General features: G+C 39.1%; 1 protein-coding gene across 8 annotated transcripts in view; it reads left to right on the forward strand.

The window, feature by feature from the left end:
- MAN1A2 (mannosidase alpha class 1A member 2) overlaps positions 1-18,852 on the forward strand; it is a 144,660-nt gene that overhangs the window by 55,243 nt on the left and 70,565 nt on the right. For all 8 annotated transcript variants that reach the window (XR_012045357.1, XM_072880738.1, XM_072880757.1 and 5 more), the window contains exons 4-5: positions 9,437-9,555; positions 10,252-10,332. Coding sequence is in view for 7 of the 8 variants with exons in the window: in XM_072880738.1 (XP_072736839.1) it covers positions 9,437-9,555; positions 10,252-10,332 (200 nt within the window). In the remaining variant the exon portion in view is untranslated. The remainder of the gene's footprint in view (positions 1-9,436; positions 9,556-10,251; positions 10,333-18,852) is intronic.

Here is an 18,852-nt window from a genome sequence, read left to right on the forward strand (position 1 = left end):
CAATGAAGAAATTAAGTCATATTACAGTTCAGGGCTCAGGCTCAAATTGAGAATTTTTATTCTCTTTAATAGCACCCTCTTCTGTTTTTCTCTTATAAACCAGATGGTTTGCTCCGAGGAAAAAAATATATTTGTTTCCTGTTGGGAATCTTTGGACTTATGTTTGTTTTGATTTGGGAATTATTTAGGTTGTGGGAATGCTATTCCTGAATTTAAACTTGTTTCCTTTCTTTTGGAATTAAGAACAGAGAGTGTAATAAGGAAATGAAATTAAGGCTATGCAGTCTATTTTGGACTGTGTTAAAATATTAAGTAAATGGGCGTGACAACTAAATAAGGATTGGCATACTGAGCTCTCAAACTAAATACGGTAAGGACAACAACATGGACACGCGTACAAAGTGGGAGGCAGATGCAAGTATGCTTTGCTGTTATCTGAAGCTAGCAAAGGTAGGAGGCAGCTGTAATTCAGAAGCAGTTCAGCTATGTGAGTGCAGCACTGTGCTTGTGCCTAATACACTTTGTCTTCTATCGGAGATTGTTCACTCAAGTTTTGCACCATTCTGATGAAGTTTTATGGCTACCAAACTGAAATTAGCTCCTCTTCAGACATCTTAAAGAAAATTTAGAATGTGGTTTGGACCAAGATGTGTGACCAAGTTTTTGATTACCTAAAGATGGAAAAGCTTATGTGACATGATGGCTGTTAGAGGTGTGTTTTTTCTGATGCTTTTCCTACTGCCTAGTTGACAAAGTAGTTTAGCTTACAATTATCTGTAAGAAATTGTATCTTTACTGTCTTGGAAGATCAGTACTTAGCTTGCTTCATGTGTAAGATTTCTGCAGTCAGGTCACACAACTATATTCAAGTCTGGATAACATCTTGCTCTCTTATTTACTGTCAGATATTAATCTTGCTTTGCTTGCTGCTGGGTTTAACTGACTGCTGCCTGTATTAAGGTTCTGCATACTTCTGAGCCATCATTCACAGGTACTCTTCACTTCAATATTCCACTTAATTTCTTAAAATGGAGTTGCTCCAGATCTGTATTTTTGGTTAGTTTTCGTTGACTGCTTCATGTGTGTAGCTGATTGCCATCACCATTCACTTCTCACCCGTTATTCTTGCCTCCCTTCTGATACGCTTCTGTCCTCTCCTTTTTACTCATTTTAATGCCATCTCCTCTCCCTTGTCCCTTTCCTACTCGGAAGCTCATCCTAATCTTTCTCTCCTGACATTGTGGCCTTTCAGTTATTTCGGTCTTAACCTTCCACTAACTCAGATCATAGTTCCAGCATTAATCTTAATTATGGTCTGCACACAGTCCACTCTTTCCTCCTCCTATCTACAGGAATTCAGTTTTGTGTTTGTGCTTACAAACAAAATAAGGAGGAAGGGAAAAAAAAGGGATGATACAATTGAAAGAAATGTAGAAAATTTAAAGTCTGGTATTAATATGCTAAGCCCTTTTCAAATTTAGTTTTGAGCACATTCAGGCTTTGTACTAGAGGGATTGCATTCAACTCTTGCTTGTATGAATTTTGAATTAAGCTGAAGGGCTGTGTAGAATTTAGTTGGAGAGCAAAGTGAAGCAATCAAGTGAAGAGCAGAGAAGAGGAAGGCTTACTGTAGTATAAATTCTTAGACAAAGTTTTTAAATTTGGGTCTTAAGGACATAGCAGTTAAGCAGCAGTTTGATTAATAAATAACATCTACCTGCAGGTCCACGTTTAGATTCAAAGAACGAAGACTAGCATACACTAAAATGCTTCACTTCCATTACTTCCTCATTTATAAAATTAAGGAAAGCATTACAATTTATTATTTAGTGTTATTTATATGCTAAAGTACTTTACTGTCTGGTACAAAAGATTATGAACTCCTCATGTTGTCTATTATCAGCAATTTAACAGAACTAAGCAATCAACATGCTTAGTTTTTTGTTCTGCTTTTTTAATTAATCTAAAATGTTAACGGCAATTGGTTTTTTCATGGATACTTAAAGGCTTATTCATTGCATTTTATGGCTGAGCTGAAATCCTATGTTGCAGTTTTGTATGAAATGTGTGGTTTAATTGACTAATTTTGAGGCACTTGTTTTCAACAGTGGAATTCAACTCTGTTGTTCAAAAGTTTAATTCATTTTCTTAAATGCTATCTTGTTCCTTGTAAGTCATTAAGATATTTTACAAGTGGTATGCTTCAGTAGTGGCAGCTTTATTGCCAGGGCCTCATTAGAGATACAGAAAACTGGGTTGATAATTGTTTGCTTTTAATTTTCATGTTAGTTATTTTTCTACCATGTCTGTAATTTTCTATCACATTAAGAAATCCTGTTGCTACAGTCTAAAAACTTGAATTATTTGACTCTCTTTGAGTAGAGATTGCTGTACTTTCCCTAGATCAGTACAGTCTTGCCCAGTCTGCATTTTTCAGCCATTCTGAAGCTGGCCAGGCAAGAATATCAATAACAAGAATTTTTTTAAGATGGTAATAACTCTGTACTTAATGTCAGTCTGAGTTTATCAAGGAAGCATTTTCACTGTGTTGTCAGGGATTAAAACACCTGCCTATGTGAAAAATAACTTATCTCTTAGGTTCAAAGTGTGCCAGGGTATACTTCCTTGAGGAGGCTTTACACCTCCTCTTTTGTTTCTGGAATCACTGCGATGGAATAGGGAGGTTCTGCTCTATGCTTGGGCACACCCCAGTTGTCGGATTGATCTGGCAGTAGTGCTGGACCGCTTTGAAGTTCATGTCACCTGCTAGCATGGAAATTTAACTTAGGAATTAAGTTAAATTATTCCTTGAGACTTCAGTCCTCTTAGATTCCTTTTGCAAATTGATCCTCCCCCCCGCCCCCAAATTAAACACACCGGTAATCAAAGGCATTCTGCACCAGTAGAAGTAGGTTCTGCTTCCAGTAAATCATGTCTGTCCAGGGCCCTGAAAAAAACCAGAATTGGATATGACTGACTGAGACCAATACTATTTCTGGCACATGAGGTCTGTTTGTATCTTATGGTTCTGTCCATCAGTATTATCATCGCATTGGCTATGCTGTTTTGAAAGTGAAAACCATTTCCTTACATCCAGATCCCGAGTCTCTACACATAACTAACTAGAGATTCCAGCTTTCTAATTCTTATGAAGAGAAGTTGGCTTTCTGGACTATAAAATAACTTATTTCCATAGGAGGGATGTCTTGACACAGAGATTCTTGCTATTTGTACGATATAGAGGCAGCTATCTTCAGTAACAGCCCAAATGCTTTTACTATATCCAACTGCTTGTTTTCCCTCAAGTGATCTTGCCAATTCCCTTAGCTTTCTTCAAAACATAGCTGGTGGTGGTATCTGCAGGCTGTCCTTGTAAACAAGAATAAGAGTGTCTATTAGATGCCTGTGTGATTTTTGTCACTGGTTTAGGAAATATTAAAACCCTACCTTGATTCTAAATGAACTGATGAGCATCCCACTTTTGGATCTTTTATCTGCTATCTTCTCTGCTTAATAATAAAATATTTCCTTTTCAGTCACTGCATAAGGTAGAAGGATAGGAATGGTTACATGAACCTATTAGGCCTATTGTTTATGACTCTCCTTGGAGGCAGAGTGGCCTCATGGTAATTTTTCCACTTAGGCTGGTTTCCTTGACTTTGTAGCAGCCCTGCTCTGACCTGTTGTGCATTTTGGGAATGAGACATCCATTTGAATAGGCTGTATTTCCTTCAGGTTTCTTACTCCTCTGACTGGTCTCTGGATAGATGCCAAGTGTGTTGTAAGACAGTAACATGCTTGTAACACAAGGGTTGTGTTAGAACACTTGTAACTCTGGTCTAACATGAGCACGGACAGACAGAGGGTGAAAGGGAAAGAAGAAAAATTCTCTCCCCAGCAAGGCAGGGGAGAGAATAGGAAGAGCAAAAGCAAGAAAACCCATGAGTTGAGATAAGGGTAGTTTAATAAGTGAAGGAAAGGGGTGAGGGGGGGGGAAGTAATGCAAAGACAATTGCTTGCCACCTACCACAAGCAGACTGAAGCCCAGCTGGTCCCTGATGAATGGCTACCTGCCAGACTAACCCCCACACTCAGCTTTTATCACATAGTGTGATGTTATATGGTATGGAGTATCCTTTTGGTCAGTTTGGGTCAGCTGTCATGGCTGCGTCCCCTCCCAGCCTCTTGCCCACCCTGGCTTGCTTACTGGAGGTGGGGCAGAGGGGAAAAAAAGAGAAAGCCTTGATGCTGTGCAAGCACTGCTCAGCAATAGCCAAAACTCTGGTGTGTTATCAACACTGTTTTGGTCACAAATCCAAAACACAGCACCATACAGGCTGCTGTGAAGAAAATTTACTCCATCCCAGTCAGGCCCAGTACACCTGCTCAGCCCTCAACTCAGGCTAATGAAAGCCCCCATGGAAGTCTTTTTTTGGAAGAAGTAATGAGATTTGTGTGTGGTGTATGCCTGTTGAAGAAAGGAGTAGGTATGGGTGACATGTCAAATAATCAAAGTTTCTGTGAAGCACCTATTTGTTGATTACTTTTCAACTCTGAGCGCATGACTTTAGTTTGGTGTTGTAGAGTTTTAATTTGTCATCTTGTTCCTTATTTACATAACATATTTGTGTCTCAAATTTTCATAGTCTTCTCTGATCGTAATTCGTCTATGCTAGTTCGCATATTTTCTCTAGTACCTCACTGCTCATAGTCTCTTCTGCTTCCACATAATAAATACACTAAGCAACCCTGTAGCTGGTATCAGACTTTCTAAATCTCTATACTTATCCTTATGATATAATGAAAATGGGCTATTTATTTTCTTCATATTCCTTTTGTCATGGAATGCATGACAATGATCTGTCTCCTTGTACTTTGATAGTCTCTTGTGAGACTTTAAAATAGTATAAATAGTTCTTCATCTAGTGCTTTGGCATCCTGAAAGAATTTTAGATAGGAAGACTATTTTTCTTTTAATGGCCCTGCTGTTTACACTTAGTCATATGATTTGCTAGGTATTTCAGACTGTAGATTTATGTGCTATTAAGTGAAGGAATTATTTGTCTAATCCCAGGAAACTGAAGTCTACCTAAATATAAATCTGATTTACTATTTTGCAGTCCTTTGGAATAGTACTCTTGCTTAATGAGAGTGTGCACGATTTTGTTAATAGTTCAGCTATTTCACTGCTAAATTCCTTCCATTAGTCCATGATGGATGTTCTGTTTTATTTAGAAGAATGAGCATTGCATTAATTAGGCAAACATCATTAAATTTGGAGCTCAATCAACTAGAACTATAATTATATGGAGAGGAAACTTCCTAATCTGACATTTGTAAAACTGAGCACTTCTGGAATCAGTTATCTTATGCAACATGACCAACTGAGCCTTTGTATTAAACAGAGGCAGACCCTGGGAGGAGTGCCTTCAGCTAGGAGAATTGTTATTTTCTATTATAATTTAATTGTTTTATAGCCTTTTCCACCACAGTGAGACATCTGCTCTCTCTATATGCAGAGCAATAATAGATCAGACTGGTTGAGGTGGTAGTAAGCAGTGTATGCTCCTCTAAACTATTATCTCATTGTTTAGAGTTACTTTATTACTTTTCAAATTACACCTTCTGCAGTTTAAGTCCAGGAAGACTATCCTCTTGTCCTTTAAGGCAAAATTTATGGATCTTAGCATGGCTATGAAAGGCAAAAAACATACTCTCTTATGAATGGAAAATGATTTATCTTTGACTTTAGACTGAATGGTTTGTAACAGCATCAGGAGGGGGAACTACAGCTGCCTATCCATTATAGTCTGTTTTCCCTATAGCACCATGTGGAACTCCAATGCAGGCCAGTGATCTTTGAACACTTGCTGTTTCTTCCTGCTTTAGATTTCAGCTGCTGCCTTGCCAGTAGTGCAGTGCGTTTTAAGATGAAGACAGCTATGACAACATCATTGCCTGTTCTGGTTAGGTTGTGAACCTCAGCAGATACAGAAAAATTCAGTGGAAATTGTTGTTTAGGAACAAATTAAGAATGACGTCCTCTCCACATAGTCTTCCAAGAAAGAAGCGGAGAGCAATTTATTAATTTTACTCTCTAACCCAACCTAGTGTAGCCCACAAATGGGTTTAAGTTGTACCTGTCTTGCAACATGGGGCAGCCAAGGTGTTACGTTAAGTCTCTTGTCCTCTGTGTTGCCTTATGTCCAGCTCTGCCCTCTATTCTTGTAGGCACAAGACTTCTGGGTATGAACTCTGCATTTTGGACTCTTCCCCCTCAATGCCCAGGAGGAGGGAATTAGCTTGCTTTGTGCTGCCTGATTGACACTAAAGGAAGAAGACTGGGTAGACAATCTGTTGCAAAATACTGACTTGTCATCTCTTGACCTTTTGGAAATGGTTTAAAAAACAAAGATCGTTCTTCTGAGTCTTTGTCAAGGAAGAAGTGCTGGTGTGCAGTTAGGATTAGTTACCATATGTTTAAGAAGAAAAAGGAAAGATAAACCAAATTTCGTTGAAATAGCCCACTTATTTGTTTTTCTTGTTTCTCATTCATAATTTATTATGGATTGGGATATAAATGCTATCCTTAGGAGGCCATGGTAAGAAATAGTTGAGCTCTCACATGGAGTCTAGAAGCTATAACCATACTGATCTGCATCTCAGAAACAGGCACCCATCACTGCTCAGGGAAGAGGCATGTGTGAGCAGAAGGGTCTTTGCTCAGTAATGATTTGTTGGACGTTTGCGGGTCTAGGAAAGATGGACATAAAAGATGAGAGAGAGGGGCAAAAAGGCAGCAGGAGAGAGAGCTTGAACAAACTATTGGAGTGTGGCCCAGACAAAAGGTTAGAGTATGAACTTATGCCTTTAATTGACTCTTGGGGCAAAAAATGCTGAGGAAGTCTGCTTTGCTCTATTGGACTGCATTTATTTCTGTGGCTGCAAACAATGCTGGAGGATCTTGTGAGAAACAGATTGTCAGTCAGTCCCTATTGCGGACTACTGGTTTACGTGAGATTTCTGCATGTGGGGTTGCAGGCTCACTTTTAACACTGTGAGGAAGAAAGCAAATTTCTTGTCTGTATTTGAAGTCATATTGTCCAGTCATTATGGGATGCATTAGGAAACCATGGACGTTTTTGCTCAATTCTGGAGAGCTCTCTGTTCCAGCATTTATAACCTTTTTGCTCGCAGTCTCTGTCTGGATGTATCTATTGGATTTGCGAGATGGCAAAAATAATCATGGGCTTTTGCATTTACATAGCCGTTCTTTCATGGTTCTGTGCAGAGAACTCCATGAAAAAGGTTGTTTAAATTTGTATTTTTGAAGGTATTTTCTGGAATACTGGAAAGCAGATATTCTTGTGCCCAACATAGTGCTGTCTCCCCTTGTGGGAACTTGAATGTACTTCTGAGATCTGGAGAACTGTGGGTGATTGTACGGTGGTGTCTGAGTTCTTCTTCTGGGGTGGGGGGACACAATGACACACCAGTCCATCCCCATACAATGTATTCTCCTTACCCCATGCTAATTATAGAATATTAGAGCTTACTGATGTGGTTATCACTGTGTCTAAGTTAAAATGTTTTTATTTTTTTAAACTATGACAAGAGGAGCTTTCAGGATTTCCCAAGGCTATGTATCCCTATTCATTCAAACACCTTGTGTAATTGAAATTGTTATCAATGTGGTTTAACTAAAGGAACAGAGTGCCATAGCATTGTAACACATTCTACCTTTACGTCAGAAATACCTTGTCGGCTAATACTGAAGTTAGTCCTTGTATCATGGTCTGATTTGCATATTTTTGAAGTGGTAAATTAGATTACTGTCACATTATGAAAAGGTACAAAGTTAACTGCATGCTGTAGCTCTGCTCAAAGTGACCTTCACTTCAGTACAAGCAATGGAATTTCACCTGGCTGAAGGTGTTAAACCTTACAGTACTTATGCACCATGGTGAATTCATTTCCTGAGAGTTATAGGTATGCCTGGTGGCCCATTTGTCAAAGGATATGTCTTTTTAATTAATCTTGCAAAAGGTAATGTATTCCGATCTGTACTTCAATATCTTAACAAACACCACCAACTTAAGGCTTTCCATATCTAGTTTAAGTTAGTTAAAGCAGATGCATGGCTATTTTTTAAGAAATTAGTTGGTGATTACTTTATCAGATACTGTTACATTTAATTTTTATTATTCAGGGAAAGAAATCTCTGAAAATAGAATTAAGCTTGCATATAAGTATGGGTCATTTAGGTGTGTAAAATAAATACAATGAGGGTGATGCCTTCATTCAGTTATTGTTATGCTTGAGGGAAAAAAAAATCTATAAACATAAAAATCAGAAATGAATGAATAGAAACAACCAAGTAGGAACACTGCGCTGTAGAAATTTAAAAAACATTAAAAAAATAAAATTGGCTTAACTTATTAGGAGACTACTGTCATTAAATTGCTAATCATATCATTATTGTACTGTTTTATAGAATACTGACATAAACAGTGAAATTGGGCTACTTTCTCAGAGGGTAGGAAGCTTTATAGGCTCCATGAAAATAAACAAACCCATGGTAATTCTTGCTTTCCTCTAGAAACAAAGACCTATGCCTTCTAAGGGCAACAGCTTAGGTTGGGATGGCCTAAGGAGGTCAAGGCTAAACATGGTCAGTGGCTCACCACCTCTTCATCCTGTCTCCCTTGTACAAACCGATGAGTCACTCATCAATCAACTCTAAATTGCTGCTGTTTCAAGTGAATGGCGTTTTAGGGTAAAGCACCATTGATTTTTATTTGGCTTTAAATGCTCCACTTTAAATGGTGACAATTTGGGAATCCATTAGCACCTCATAGTGTGGGTCCCTGCAGGCAGTGATGTGAACATCTTGGGGCTATGGCTTTATCAGTCAAGCCAAGGCAGGGCATCCCTGCTCATCAGTCCATGCTTTCAGTGACTAGGTAGCTTCCATAATTGCAAAACTTTGAACGTTTCAGCAGTAAATATTGGGAAATGTAAGGCATTACTGCAAATACAGATTGCTTTATCTTGCATATGCTTTTTTAACACTTCTGTCCTAGAATTCCTAATAGCTTTTTGAAGCTGAATGTCTTTCTGTCCCTTTTTTTTTTGTGTCAAAGTACAGTTGCTCATGTTCAGGTTAGGAAAGCAGATGAGAAGGGGTTTTTTTTTCTATCTTTAGTCGTCTTTTCTCCCCAGAAGCCAAACTGTGTCAGAGGACTGATGCTTTGAAAGAGAAATGTGATCCTCTTACATAGCTGCTAATTCCTTGCTCATATTGATTATTCTTTGTGCTGTCATCTTTGTAGTAACTTTGCTTTGCTACTGCTTGGGTTATTTTCTCATGCTTGTGATGTTTAAGAAAAGTAATTAAAAAATCACTTGTAATAGAAATCTTTCTTTTTGCGTGTAGGAAACTCACAAATGGGTGCTACCATAGTAGATGCATTGGATACTCTTTATATCATGGGGCTTCACGATGAATTCAGAGAAGGACAAGAGTGGATTGACAAAAATCTTGATTTCAGTGTGGTGAGTAGAGCTTGCCCTAATATTTCTCTAGTTCTTTTCACAGTGCTCCTCTTGGGGGAAGACAGAAGAGGTCTTTCAGCTGGAACTTAAAAAAATTATGATTCAAAGTATCAGAAGTTCAGATTAAGCGTTAGTGAAGTTCTCTGTGTTTGTAACTTTATTTTGGAAAAAAGAACAAAACCACCCGAACCCTATCGCACTTTAATGTAAAAAGTGCTGTTTCAAGTTAAAATGGAGCTCTGAATTTGAGATTGCACATTGGTAATTCAGGTTAAGAAAGCACATTACAGGAATTCTCTAATTATTATTCTACTGTATCCTGTAAACCCAGAATATTTGGTGTTACGCTTAAACATAAGAGAAAAGATGCTGAATTATGGAAATATACAGTCCTTGCTTTCTTTCCCACCATCTCCAAACAATTTTAATTGCACTTTGTGGTGATAATATGATTAGAGAGCAGGAGAAAAACTGATTTGATATTTAAAAATCAGTTGAAGCTGTAACTAGAATTATCACTTGGTGTCGTGAAGATGTGCACAGGAATTTCAGTATGGATCTAGATAGTGAAACGGTACAAACCCTTGCATGCATATTAGTTTAGGGTACATACTTGCCTCTGCCTTGACGATTTTTTTTTTCTTCTTTGATTAGGGAGTTGGTTAATTATTTACTCTTTTTTTTTTCTTGCTCTAGAATTCTGAAGTATCTGTTTTTGAGGTCAATATTCGCTTCATTGGTGGTCTTCTAGCAGCATACTACCTTTCAGGACAAGAGGTAAGGAGACTGGAAGGTAAGGAGGCTGGAAGAATAAGATGTCTTGTTCTTAAAGAAATTTAACGTATTCTAGCAAATGTTGCATATGAAGAATTTTCTAGACTCTTGGTTTCTTAGTAGTTTGCAAACTAATTTTACAGCAGTAAGTTGTCTAAGGCAACCAAATTCTTCGAGTATGGAATCTTTACAGCTTGTTTCTGTGAAGGTCTTGGCCAATTTAGGACCCTTTGTTAGAGCTTTGAAATGCTGCTTTTATCAAGATGTTTTCAAAAGATATCCACTCAAGTAAACATCAGCCTGAAATGTGAAGTCACTGGCTTCTCATGCCAACAATAACTTGTTTTGATATTCTGTAACTCCGTGAAGGTAGAAATAATAGTTTTGTCACTTGTCCTGCAAGGCTGTAGGTTTGCTTCACAAAAGCGCTACACAAACTTACCATTTTCTCAGTGACAAACTGAGAAATATCAAGCCAATTTCATCCCACTTTTGAAACTTCTATTAAAAAAGATCGGAGATTTATAATTCTGAGCATTTATGCAAAGACATGCTTAGATTGAAAGGATGCATATACCCAAAGACTTGCAACCGTGGACTTCTTTGGTCTAGGAGTAATATTGCTGCGACCTCTTAGTTCACATGTTTTAACAAGGCTGGAGCCTGACCCAACCTACAGAATAAGTCATAGCTCTTCTCATGTCTTACCAGCTACCTGTCTTTTGATCTATTGCCCATGTCTTTGATTTGTTTGGTTTTATCCTTTATTTTTCATGGCCGTTCTGTAGCCCACTACCTAAAACATTAGGCTTCCAGCCATATTTCATGGCTTAAGGTTTTATACACTTTCAGGTGTTCATATGTATCTTCCCCCTTTGTTTAGGGGAGCACCACATACGTATCAACAAGTTCTCAGGGATTTTAAGCCCACAGCCCTAAAAATAATCAGGAGAAAACCCCATATTTGTTGGCTCTTTAGGTCTTTGGCATCATCGTGGGATCTGTGAATTTTCTCTTGTAGGAGTGTGTTCTCTTTGGAAGAAGAGGTTAGTGGCAAAGTAAAAATCCAGTGTATATCTTGAAAGAAATTGTTAGTTTATTTTTCATCACTGCTTCACGTTCTTCACTGTCCACACTATCCAAGCCCCCTGTCTGCAGAGGGATCAGCTGCAAGCAGTCCTTTCTGCTACACTGATTCATGTGGTCTGTCATAAGAGGCCTGAAGGAAAGGAGAAGCACATAATTTTTCCCTTCTTTCCTTTGTAGCAACTGAAGAGATGACCTTGTGTTCATGGCAGTGAGCTGTTCTCTGCCTCCAGAATCTGTCAGGCTTAGGTCTTTCATCAGTTTCCTCACAGCTCAGTAAGGATTTTACCCTCAGGCAGTGATCCTATTCCCCAGTGTTACAAGTCAGCCTTTTAAATTGATTGCTGTGGCACCTCTTCAGGAAGACAGCCTTTGTAGCAGCTATCACTTGTGTTAGAGTAGTGGTGAAATTCAAGCCCTGTTAGTTTATACTTCTGTCCTAACAAAAGAAGGCATAAAAATCACTGAATGATCAACCCAAATATTAACTTGAGGCAGCTTCTGAATTTCATCTAGGTCAGCGTTATTAACGTACCAGTTTTCTTTTCAAGGTCCCCAGAACAGAAGCTCTCTTTTGTTGTCAGACATAAGCAAGGAAAAATGCTTGTGTTTTTTATTTCTGTAGCAAAGAAATTTAATGGAGAGCAGTCTGAGCTGCATGTGCTTTTCAACTCGTGCCAAGGAGCAGCTGAAGTAGCTAAGCTGGAACTGTTAGGAGTAGTCATGGTAGTTCCTATTGTAGTGCAAGTGACCTGAGCAGCGTGTTGAAGGATGCTTTCTTTCCAGAAATCTGTATTTCTGTTGCTTGGAGCTCAGATCACATGAAGTACTGTGTGATCACTGAAGCCTTCAAGCATTGAGTAGAGCAGTCCCACATCTTCTCAGCTAGGAACATTGATCCCGTGGCTGGATAACTTACTTAAACTGGAGCATGATCCTTGGAGTCATCTACTGTGAATACAAAAAACCTCAGAAAGAGCAAAGATCATGCATCGGTAGCTGGATTGTTTGTATACACCAATACCACACCTGTGCACAAGCCCCTTAACAAGAAGTTTTTTTGCCCCAATGTGCAGATGGGTGCAGCCAAAAACTGCCAAAACACATGCTTTTATCTGCTTTTGTAAAGCTGAATATTCCTTTTCCTTTCAGTTGCTTCTAACTGCTTGGTAGAGTCAGAACAAGCTCCTTTGCTTAAAGAGTTTTCACCAACACATTTTATTTCTTTCCTTCTTAGAAAACTTTTACCCTCTGTCTTTCCTAAATTGTGGCCACTGGGCTCTTTTGTTTTTAAAAATATTTTTATGACATCAGTCTCTCCCATGGACTTTAAATGCTTCATGACTTGTGGTAGAAGATTATTCCTGTGAAGTGTTCATATGTATTATCTTTATTTTCCAAAAGAAGAACTCCTAAAAAAAGTGTTCAGACTGGGTTTCTTTTAAAATAGTGTGACAGATAGGATTGCTTCTGGTACCTGAGAGACTACTTCGTTTGCCAAGTTGGATGGTTTTTTGGAAGTTTGTCAGTGTGGATAAGACAAGCAAGGAAACTTGAGGCTTTTCAGTAATTGAGCCCAGGAGAGAGACACCTGCCTCTGAGAACTCCTTGGATTTGGAAACAGGTTTGTTTGAGATGTGGTTTCCAATCTGGTCTTCTCTCCTGTTCTCAAGAAGGGAAGGTATTCCTTAGCTCAGGATTGGGGCATGCTTAATTTCTTTTTTTTTTTTTTTTACTGCATTCATGCGAGAAGACACACTTAGCCACTGCTAAGACAGGCAAGCCTGATCCCAAGTGTTTGGATGTTTTGCCTGATCAGGTTATGAACATGCACATGGGCTTATGCCTCTAAGGGAGTCTCTATCTACTGGTAGGTATCCTTCCTTTGTTCATCAAGCTATCATTTACTTGCTCATATTCCCTTCCCACACCTTCTTGATATTCCAGTCCCCATCTCCCTTCCTCCAAGCCTCTACTTCTGTAAGACTGTTGCTAGGTACTGGTTTAGAAAGTTTTCATACTAATTTCCATACTTTTGTATGCCTTGTTTGATGTATTGAAAAATAGGTCCAATACAATAAACAGGCTGCTTGGAATTAATTCTGGTTTTCCCCTTTTAATTTATATAAATTCTGCTTAGGTCCACAAAAAGAGTTACTGCTGTTTGGTGACAGTTGTGAAAGCTGTTCTTATTTCGACTCCTGTCACTTAGTGCTGTTAAAGATACTATGGTGACAACCATAAAAGAAAGTGTCCAAGACTCAGCATCATCTGTAGAAGTTCAGTCATTTTTAAGTGCCCACATTTGGAGAATTTGATAGTCAGCATGGTTTATCTATATGCTTTTGCCCTTTGTATGGAGAGGGTAATTGTGCTTGATAGGATTTGATCTGATTATAAGTCATAATGGTAGATATTGATCATGGTTTTTAAGTACAGCTGGCAATTAATTTAGATAAAATTGTCCTGTTTAATGCTCTTATTAGAAACATGTTAGTTGTAAAAAATTATTTAGCATGGCTAGTGGCATGACTCTGTGGTCTCTATGCTATATTTTAGCTGTCATGTTACTGGTATTACTCAAAGGAGCATCAACTGTGGTCATGGTTTTAATGATGCTGGTTACAGTTGATGGTAAAATTTTAAATCTTTCATATTAAGATTGTGGGTATTGCTGTTCCTTCTTTCAGTAAGAGTTCCCTCTTACTGCAGTGGATGGGGGAATAATGAAATATATCCCCCTTACAACCAAAAAGACCCTGCTGTTTTTAGCAACTGACAGCTTGGCTTAAAATGCTGTAGGCTTGTCCTGTCCAGTGAGTCATAGGCCTTTCTTTGTGAAACATGACACTTGTGAATTTTTTAACAGATCAGCCTTTTACATGTGGGAATTTCTGCTTCATTTCCTTGAGTGATGAGCATGTAAAGCTAAAGTTTGAGGAGGATGTGTTTTCATGTCCCTCTGGCCGAATGTCTTGGTTGTCTTGCCTCACTGTACCTTTCTGTTGATGTAGAGAGACAAAATTGTTTCTATGTCTAGCAGGCAGTTCTCCTGATTTGGGGAAAATCGCCATCTTTCTCCATTTTTCTGTGTCAGAATGCCTTTTGAACAGAAGAAAATCCAGATATGCCTGTGAAATTGAACATAATGGAAAATCTGCCCATGCATTTTGTTTCAGTCTTCTCAAGTTGAAACAACACTGAGGTTTTTCTGGTGGCAGGGGTAGTAGATCTGCAATCTGGGAGGCCCTTGTTTAAATCCTCTGCACACTAAGTTTTTCCTGGCTGATTGTGAACAGGCCATCTGGTGTCTGACTAGGTGTATATCATCAGATCTAAGAGTATGCCGCCTTTGTCTCAGCTCCTATGTAGGAATGAGGTCCCAATCTGTCATCGCTTTTGAGATTCTTCGGGGGTTTTTTGAAGCTTTGAGTCTGTGGCTTTTCTCCAAAGTACATTATTGAAATATATAATGAATATATGCTAAAATAGTGGAATATAGAACCATAGAATGGTTTGGGTTGGAAGGGACCTTTAAAGATCATCTAGTTCAACCCCCCCTGCCATGTGCAGGGACATCTTTCACTATATCAGGTTGCTCAAAGCCCTCTCTGACCTGACTTTGAACACTTCTGCAGATGGGGCATCCACAACTTCTCTGGACAACCTGCTCCAGTGTCTCACCACCCTCATTGTAAAAAATTTCTTCCTTATATCCAGTCTAAACCCACCTTCTTTCAGTTTTAAAACGGTTGTCCCTTCTCCTGTCACTACAGGCCCTGGTAAAAAGTCTCTCTCCATCTTTCTTGTAAGCCCCCTTTATATATTGCAAGGCCACTGTAAGGTTTCCTCAGAGCCTTCTCTTCTTCAGGCTGAACAATCCCACCTCTCTCAGCCTTTCTTCATAGGAGAGGTGTTCCAGCCCTCTGTTTTTGTAGCCCTCCTCTGGACTCACTCTAACAGATCCATGCCTTTCTTCTACTGGGGTTTCCAGAGCTGGATACAGTACTGGGGACCCTGGTACAAGTGGGGTATACTGTATACTGGAATTTTTTTGAAATTATACTGTCAAACCAAAGAAAGAGAGACTTGATAAAAAGCAGAAGAAAAAAGCATGAGATTTCCTGGGGGTGCTGTATTTCCAGGCAAGCTCTCTTGTATTTTGCTGTATGCCGGAGGCTTCTTCCCAGTTTCCACTGAGCAACCCATACAAAGTGTTTACTTCACTTGTTATTATTCCTTATTAAGCTGTACATTAATAGGCATAATCTAAGTACCTACATCTCTAAATAGGGAGTGCAAAATTCATTGTGCCTATTCTCAATCAAGGGCTACTAACTAAATATTTTTGGAGGTACACCGTTTAGGAGAGTTGCATAGTAGAAGGTGGCTGGGAGCCATACTGTGAGAACTAGGCACTCCTTTCCTCTACCCCAGGTTATGACAGAATGGATAAAATTTTTACATGTTGCATTTTGATCAAAAAGGAAGCATGATCTTGTAGTTAAGGTGTGTGAACTACATAAAGTGTTTTCCACCTTCTGATTTCACAGGCACCACTATGCTTCCTCTTTTCCATCTGTCAAATGGAGTTAACAGGCCAAATTAACATACTGGCAGTAAAATATATAATTGACTTCTTATTTAAATTGAGCCAGACTGTTTCTCAGTAATCTCTGCAACAATCCTTTAACTTCTATAGCCACTAGACATGGTCTTCGTTATGCGGGGGGGGGGGGGGGGGGCTGTGTTATAGTTGATAATATAACAGAAATAAGTAGAAATGTTCTGTATGCTTACTTGGGAGTAAACATTGAGTATGGCAATTTAGGATGAAAACCAGCCTTATATGAATTAAAAACAAACAAACAAAAAAACCCGAAACCCCCAAAAACCCCAAACCTAAAACAAAAAACTTTTTTTTTTTTGTGGCTGTATTAAGGGATTTGTTTCTCCCGTGCATCATCCTGGCACAAATATAATTTTTATCTTTAGTTATGAATCCATGTTTTTTATAGTTTTCATTGATGCCTATCAAGGTATTATTTAGCATTTTCCCTAGAACAGTGAGTTCCTTTGTGTTAATTCCCTAGACTTACTGTATAAGAATGTTTTGTGTTCTTTATGGTTATCTTTAACTTCTTATCCAACACTAATAAAATAAAATATCTTTATATCACTCTCTTGTATGTAATAGCATCAGGATAGAAATGCTTAGTGAAAGAGTATCAGGTATACATAGAGATCAGAACAAGATAAAAGCATTTGCAATAGCATCCTTTTTTTGTGAAATGCAAGTTACACTTTTATTATTAGATTGAAGCTGTCTGTTCATGCGGTCTTTTAAAGTCTCTTTCCAGGGAGTTTCCTCTGTTACCTGGAAATCAGCCATATTGTATAGCTGGTTTCTCAGGATGTGGCTCTGGAATTCTTTCATCTCCCATGGTGTCTATCCAGTTCTCTGATTCAAGGTTTTGTTCAAGATCAGTCATGTTTGGTGGTTGCTTTTTCTCTGGGTAACATGAGGTTTTCTCTTCACTATGTTTGTTGGTATTGGTAAATTCTTTTTTTTTTCAACACAAATTATCTAATTGGTCTTTATTGGGTATGTGATTGATTATATGTTCTTCCACTTCTGTCAGCCACATTTGTGGATCTGGGTCTTTTTGGGCATCAGGGTAGCTGTTACTGATTTCTGAGGGAGGACAGGAGGGCTGCTTTGTAAAATCACTGCCTGTCCAAAACGCTCTCAACTCCTGGTGCAAAAAAGCAACAACCAGGAAAGCAGTAAGAATGAATGGTACCAAGTGGAAAAGAGCTGGCTGATCTTTCAGGGTCAATGCTGTAACAACAAAGCTTGCCAACAGACCACAGCTATAAGCTGCAGTAGAAGTTACAAAATAGATCTGTGATGACTGTGTCTGAATTCTCAAATCTGTGAGAGCAGGCTACCAGGAGATCAGGAATTACAATGGCCTCAAGGCCTAGGACAGTAAAAGGTCTGTCAGAACCTGATGTAGGGTGCCACCCTGGAATCTTCAGCAGAAATGGGATTTTCTCATGTACTGAATCAAATGGTCCAAGACCTATAATTTCCATTATGCTGTCCCCACACCTGGGTAGTGAAGGAGTGATAAGTACAAGGAAGAAATCATAGACCAACAATGCCAGCAGAAACAAGCTGCAGTTCTTCATATTGGCTATGTGAACTTCTTTGAGCTCATAAAGGCAGATGGAGATGCCTAGAGCATCTTGCAGGATCCAGGCCCATTTTTCCTCATTTCCTAAGACCATCCAAAAGACAGCAGTGAAAATGCTCAACCCTGCTAGGAGCAGTTTCTTCACTTTCAAGCCTTTGTGAAAACACTGTAAATGAACTTTCTGCTCTCCAAATGGGAGTTTGTTCAAGGAAGGAGAGACAGCTGTAGAGCCCACGTGGTGCATATATGCAGAATAATCCTGTAATTAAACACACTAAATTATCATTGGAGCAATAAAGCATAAGCAAAATAAAGGACAATGTTGCTATGTTTTTGCAAATGAAGAAGATACCAGAGTTGATTGCTGTGTGTTCAAAATCTTCTGGTTCTTTACAGTTTGTATTTGAATTGCTGTCGTTTCTCCTCTATGGCTCCTGCCCAATAGCCTCCAGCAGTGACTATACCCACTGCTAGAATGAATGTGATACTCATTACATGCCAAATGTCTGTCCAGCTTCTTGAAGAATAGATAGGTAAAGTCCAAATTTTTGAGCAAATCTACAGGAGTAGTAATCTCTTCAGTGATCCCAATCATAGGCATGTCTGCTCTCTCTGGATACTGTGGCATCTCCCCTGAGGGTTAATAATCCTTGAGTACCATTTATTCCCTGGAGTTCTCAAAGGCATTACAGTTGCCCTTTCTCTCTGAGGCAATTCTAGTGATGCAGCCCCTGCCATCACTATCGTCCTCACCAAAGAAGGAAGGAAGACAGCATAAGGCTGAGAAGGTGAATTTCTGATGGGGCTGGAACCAGCAAGGTTGGCTATCCCTGCTCTTCAAGAAGCATCCCCAGTGAGAAGGGACTAGGAAACAGTAATCTCCTCCTGACTCTGGGGTAACTGAGTCCAATTTGCTGAGTCAGCATTTGCAGAAAAATCAAGAGCAGCAGGAGCGGAAGAAGCAGTGCCACTATCTTCAAGATATTCTCCATCCTGTGGGACCTCTTCTTACTCATTCCTTGCTTCAAGAAAGTTTGTCCTTCCAGAGTGACTTGGCATACCTCCTTGTTACACAGCAGGTCCTAGCCAAGCAGAAAGGAGCCCCATCCACTGATCATTACAGAGTTATCTGCATCTCCCCAACTGAGGAAGGAGTCTCCTGCGTTCTACATGCCAAGTCTGCCCCTTCCCCATGTCTACAGCCCCACCCTTATCTGTGACACCGTGTCGCTTACCT

Source organism: Ciconia boyciana, chromosome 1 (genome assembly GCF_034638445.1).
Source record: "Ciconia boyciana chromosome 1, ASM3463844v1, whole genome shotgun sequence".
Taxonomy (NCBI): Eukaryota; Metazoa; Chordata; class Aves; order Ciconiiformes; family Ciconiidae; genus Ciconia; species Ciconia boyciana.